Raw genomic sequence first — 6,228 nt, 5'->3', positions numbered from 1 at the left:
AGATTGCATGTTCTGGAATTTATACAGCGAGGAGGTGGAAGAACAATTTACCTTTTCCAAGCAGCGGAATGAAATTGGTGGAGATGAAAGCTTTTGGTTGCCAAGATGTTCTAGGTATCTACAGGAGGAAGATTTTATTGTTCAATTTTTGTAGAATTAGGGGAAGATTGCAATGAAAGGAAAAAGAACTTGGGAGGGGTTTGCACAGAGAAGAGAAACGTGAAAGGAGCTGAAAGCTTCTAAGTGAAAATAAAAGAATAAAAATCTAATTTTATTTTATATTATTTTTCTTAAATAGTTTTCCCCCTTTTTACTTGATTGCCACTTGTCTCTTTTCCATTTTGACAAAATTCTCAGACTTTACAATTTTGGACTTAGTCATATGGTTATTGCGAAAACAGTCAAAATTAATTTTGTTTTTTAAAATAAATAATTACATGTACAAGTAAGTATAAGGGCGGTTGAAGCCCTGTGTTTGTTTAAGCACATAATCTTGGATCTTTAACACCTGTTGTTTATAAATAAAATTCATGAACATGTGTCAAATTAGCATAAAAAAACACTAACATGAAAACCGAGTAAAGTGTCTTTTAAGTTAAGTTTACGAAGAAAGTTTATTAAAAGAATATAACACTAATGAAACTTTATATATATATATATATATATATATATATATATATATATATATATATATATATATATATATATATATAAAGAATTGACATTGTTTTCAATCCAAAATTTAAGACAATAAATTAATAAATCTAAAATTCTAACAATCTTTGCCTCAAGACGAATTCTTTTTACATTGGTATATTTTCCTTTTATATAAACATTCTCAATTAAGAATATATTTTCAAACCATTCTTCCTTAAGTTTTTGAATTAAGAGTAATATTAAGGTTTAATAGGTTCAGAGGTCCTTATATTTGGGGGCTTGTTTCAATTGAGTCCTCCAATTTTGAAAGTAATCAATTAGATCCCTAATTTTGTTAATTTGAATCAATAAAAGTCTTTCTATTAAATGCAGTTAACGCCGTAAAGTTTTTGAGCATGTGGCACGCTGACGCTTCAAGGTGGCACCGTTTCAAGTGCATAGGTGAATTATAAAAGGGTGAAATCCCTAAATTAAAAGGGTGTATTAATCCCTAAATTAAAAGGGTGTATTAATCCCTAATTGATCACTTCAAAAATTGGAGTACTGAATTGAAATAAACCTCCGAATATACTATTAAACCTAATATTAATGTCTTATATGATTTGGTTCAAAATTGATTGGTGTTGTGTTTTTCGAGTAAAATTTTCCTCAACGAAGCTGTGCTAGTCAGACATGGTGGAGCATGGTGGAGCAACCACTACGAAAATATTATATTTTACCAGAGGTTTTTTCCGGTGGCTACGAAAACCTCTGGTGATATTTTGCGGTTTAGAATAGAAACCCCCGGTGAGAGTAAAATATTTGTTTGGTCCCTTATTTTCGATTACCATCGTTTAGACTGTATCTCTTCTTCTCCACTTCACTTAGATACTTCACCTTTTCTACCATCATTTTTGTTGTCCACCATCTCCTTCACGCCATCAGTAACCACACCACCAGAGATAGTTCTCCATCTTCTTCACCTTCCAGCCACTACCTCGCGCCTCTATCAATCACCGTGAGCATCCACCACTTTCTCTCAAATCATGCAGTCAGATCTGCGACAGCGTCATCTTTGTTCCACCATGGAATCAAAATGCAAAGCCCTAAATCATTACCAAAGTCTACGAACAGATCAACCACAAATCACAAATCAACACCTGCAAAAACCAAAAAATCGTGCCACCATGTATGTTCACAACCTCACCACGAGCAGCATCGCGTCACTGAAATTGTGAAAACGCAGTTCCATTTCCTTTGCAAACACAAAAGCCCTAATTTGTGGATTTGGTTCTCGACTCTGATTTTGAGCTTTCGGCTGATATTCTTTTATACAAAGTCTTCTCAACTTATTTTCTACTTTAGGATTTTCTGTTATTCAAGTAAAGTTATGGTATTCATCCTCTGCTTCTAGAGTCTAAATTAGCATTACCTGATGGATGATTTTAATGAAGCACCAATTACCGAAATGAGATTGATACATTATGATAGTCTTTGAAAGTTAAAAGATGGATAAGTTCATGAGGGATTCAACACCTTCAAATTGAGTATTTAATCCTATAAAGTATTGCTTTAGTTGAATCAATATTTTCTCACTGGTGCGAATTGGTCTAATATACTTTCCCACCAAAACCATAGGTATTTTATTGTTAAAAGTTGCAATCGTGAAAATTTGGAGTTATCTGTACAACAAGGAGTATGGGCAACTCAAAGGTGCAATGAATCCAAACTAAATGAAGCATTTGACTCTATGGAAAATGTGATATTGATTTTCTCAGTCAACCGTACTAGACATTTCCAGGTATGTTTTGTGTTAAGCCCACCACTTGGCTAGGTCTGTTAAACTTTATGGATTTAGGCCATGATCTATTTTCTAGCCAATTGACTGGAAATTAACATATTCAGCTTTACAGGCTTACTGTAGGCTCAATTCTTGGCTAAGAAATAACTTATCAATTTTAGTAAAATTTCACATTTAATATGGTGATTGAGCTTTACTATCTTTCTGGCACCCATGTTTTAAATCTTCAACACGGCCTCTTAATATAAGTACTTCCATGACACTGTTGGTTAGACTAGTACTGCATTTTAATTAATAGAAACTTCAAAAGTCGACTGTTGCATATCATGCTCTGCTTTTGGCCTTTTTATCTCTAAAATTTTCAGTGGCATATCAAGTTCTCTTCTCTATCACATGCATTATATAAAAGGTATTTCTTTTTATTGGAAGACTTTTAGGAGTTTGTTTAGCAGACAAAGCAACAATAAAAATCACAGCTCTTTCGCTATTGAACAATTACCTGTTTTTGTAGTTTCTTTTGACATATAATCAACCTTGATCACCTTGATCTTTGTCTAGCATGTTTTTCTTATTTATCTATGTATTATTTGTTTCTTGGAACATATTGTATTCTAACAGTTCCATATCAGTATCCAATTAACCTGTAAAACTGTAATTTAAATACGGGAGATAAGTTAANCATAATGGATTAGTTGGATAAATTGAGAGATAGTTGATACTCTTTCTTTGATTTTGTTGTGATGCTTAAATTTGCTAAGTTAGGCATGAAGAAATGAATTAACCCAACTAATTTTATATTATTGATTGTTTGTTAATTGGTCTTTTACTGATGATTTACAATTATAATTTTCTAATCTGCATTATGTTTACTTAGTAGATTACTTAATCCACTGTGATCATCGAATACTTCCTGTCAGCCCTTAAGAATTTTCATTTATAAAATATAAAATGAAAAAGAATCCTTTCATGGCTTTTTTGTGGCTGTGGCCAATTTCCTGAACCTGAAGTTACCTGTGTTTTGGCAGGGTTGTGCGAAGATGACATCCAGAATTGGTGGTTCTGTTGCTGGGGATAACTGGAAATATGCTGGAACTGCACATTATGGGCGAAACTTCTCAGTTAAATGGTTGAAGGTATAAAAACTCTTTTAACAACTTCCATGTGTTAACTTTTTCAAGGGATAGCAATAGTCTTGGGTGAAATCATCCTAAGCATACTTAAATAAGTCTGTTGCTAAAGGGAAATTCAAATTTCAAGTTGCTGTTCTGGGGAAATTTTAAAATTTATTAAGTTGTATTTTTAGTCACTATTCATTTTATAATAATTTAGGTGTTCCCTTTATCCATTATGGTGAGGAGTTGCCTGGATAATTTGGAGAGACTCGTGATTGTTGACTATTTAAAGTTAAGGGTGCAATATGTAAGATTTTGTGGAGTAATAGCATAGCATCTATTTGGAATGGAATTCAAGGACTTCAATACTTTATCTGAATAATTTTATTTATGTAACATGAATGGTTTGTGCAATATGTACATTCAAGAGAATGGGATAAATAACAGAATCAATTCTTAGTTGGGTTTGAATCAACAAATTACGGAAACTAGGAAGTGTGAACATGGGAGATACTCTAGTCATGTGGTCAGTTGCTCCTAAATCAAGAATCTAAACATCCAAATACATAGGGCCAATAGTATTGAGTGTACTCTTATCTTTCATGGATAAAGTATACAATTTAGAGGACTTGGTCATTTATTCAATTATTAGGATAAAGTTCCTTCTTACAGGCTTGCATACATGTTGAAGAAATAGCAAAACAAAGATGTTTGGCAAAAGAACCTAAATATTTTATCTACTCAAATTGAAGCCTAATGGGTATTTACCCTCACTTGGAATGGGCTTAGGAGGTCCCAACGACCTTGTCTTGAAGGGGCCGTGGTGAATGGGCTTTGCCAGAGCAAGGCGGATTGTCTACACATGTTGACACTGGTGTAGTATGCGATGGTATGAGGCAACTTTGTTGATGACTCAACTATCAGTGTTGTGATTGCCAACGTGGGTTGGACAATTCTGGCCCACCACTAACCTCAACAATGACCTTGAACAAGGATAGTGGTAGTGGTTAACGGGGCAGCAGAAACCTGGCTCTTGGGATCTTTATACCAACTTTAATTATGTAAGGAAATAGAGAATTATTTTTTTTGATAACAATCAAACCAATTACATTTAAATCATTTATATTTGTAATAATCAAATTCTTTAAAAATAAGAAAATAAAAATATACTAAAATAAATAGGAAGATTTTGAAGATATATTTTCCTAATCACTATGGAGATACTAATATTTTTATCGTAATAATCCAATATTTAAAACAATAGTTTCAATCTATAGAATGAACACTTTGAGATCCTTCTTGATCAACACCTATAGAATCAAGGTCATTTGGATAATCACCAAGATAATATATTTATTTGATGAGATGCGTATAGCATCTAGGGAAAACAAAGTGGTTTGCCTTGCAATGGATCATTTCAAATTGCTCAATGACCGCCAACCAAATGTAGAGGTGATTGTTTCATATTAGATTAGAGTCCCCCTGATAGACAAACCTGTGAAATTATATTTCTGCTAAGCACTACCGTAGTGTTCTCCACATATAAAACTTGACCCTAGAGGAAGTTATGGACTTTCAACCCGGTTTGTCTGGTTGGAAACATCAGGATGAGGTTGAAACTAAAAGGATGTACAACTACTCTATCTGTCAGAGGAATTAAAATCCCACCTTAACCTACCGAATACTTTGATGGAATTACTGAGTTAATGTCATGTAATGTAACCCATTGATTATCATTACTGCCAAATAGTTAATTTATACCTGATTTATGATTTCTTAACACTGATATTCAGCATCTTCGGAGATATTTTTCTTGTTAATTGTTTCTATCTTTTATTAATATGTTATTTATAATTGTACATTAATTTAAATTTAAATGTTACTTGATTGTAGACTTTCTTTGTTTTAGGACATTGTAGCAAAGTTATTTTCATTTTCACATCATACGTCAAGGGCTTTGTGCAGCTTAACTGGAATTGAGATTGTTTCTTATGTTACTCCAGGCCAGCCAGCTTCTACTAGCATAAGTGTGCATCAGTGTTTCTTACGAGGTTAAAGAACTGATCACTGCATTACTCGACTACTAGAAGTTTTGTGGTTTTCATTTTGTAATTTGTTCATCACATTCTATTAACCTGTAATAAAACAAAATTAAACATTATTTCTTTCTAGTAATGTAATGAACATCTTAGTCATATTTTTAGTATTTTAATTTAGAATTGAATATCTTTATTTTTTAATACATTAACAATTAGTTGTATAATGATATTAATATGTTAAATAATATAGTTTATTTTATATATAATATCCAGTTTTATTTAATATTATTTAATTGCTTATATGGTTAATAAAACTAATTTTATCATGATTCCATTTTATTACAATCAGAAGCTAAAAAATATATGTATACATTTTTTACGGTTTTGGCAAAATTCCGGTTATTTCTAGCAGTTTTGGCAAAACCATCGCTAATACAAGCGGTTTTGGCAAAACCTCTGCTAATACGGGAGTTTTGGCAAAACTTTTGCTAATACCAACGGTTTTGGCAAAACTTCAGCTAATACCGACGGTTTTGGTAAAACCTCCGCTAATACCGGCAGTTTTGATAAAACTTCCGTTAATAGTGACGCAACTTTTCGTTTTTTCACAACTTTTCTAGAGGTTTTTCTAATCTTAGGT

The 6,228-nt window shown here is 32.5% G+C and overlaps 1 protein-coding gene across 5 annotated transcripts; it reads left to right on the top strand.

Annotated features, from left to right (window-relative positions):
* The first annotated feature begins 1,243 nt into the window (after positions 1-1,243).
* On the top strand, positions 1,244-5,735 carry LOC106767982 (zinc finger CCCH domain-containing protein 45). Of its 5 annotated transcripts, none has more exons than XM_022783519.1 (4): positions 1,244-1,443; positions 2,275-2,437; positions 3,463-3,570; positions 5,459-5,735. In XM_022783519.1, exons 2-4 carry the CDS (start codon positions 2,387-2,389, stop codon positions 5,603-5,605), a joined length of 306 nt encoding a protein of 101 aa, XP_022639240.1. In that variant the 5' UTR covers positions 1,244-1,443; positions 2,275-2,386; the 3' UTR covers positions 5,606-5,735. The 5 variants fall into 5 exon arrangements, with proteins under 5 accessions (XP_022639240.1, XP_022639236.1, XP_022639237.1 ...); XM_022783515.1 differs by having other exon boundaries at positions 1,244-1,825; XM_022783516.1 differs by having other exon boundaries at positions 1,244-1,870; positions 5,553-5,735.
* The last annotated feature ends 493 nt before the right edge of the window (positions 5,736-6,228 follow it).

This window comes from Vigna radiata, chromosome 7, assembly GCF_000741045.1.
Source record: "Vigna radiata var. radiata cultivar VC1973A chromosome 7, Vradiata_ver6, whole genome shotgun sequence".
Classification (NCBI taxonomy): Eukaryota; Viridiplantae; Streptophyta; class Magnoliopsida; order Fabales; family Fabaceae; genus Vigna; species Vigna radiata.
Note: the sequence above shows the minus strand (reverse complement) of the source record. Positions and strands in the feature narration are given on the sequence as shown.

Coding starts and splice junctions, on each gene's coding strand:
- LOC106767982 (XM_022783514.1), top strand. CDS start 1,683: ATGCAGTCAGATCTGCGACAGCGTCATCTTTGTTCCACCATGGAATCA. Junction 1,871..2,274: donor AGCATCGCGTCACTGAAATT/GTGAAAACGCAG, acceptor CCAAAACCATAG/GTATTTTATTGTTAAAAGTT. Junction 2,438..3,462: donor ACCGTACTAGACATTTCCAG/GTATGTTTTGTG, acceptor GTGTTTTGGCAG/GGTTGTGCGAAGATGACATC.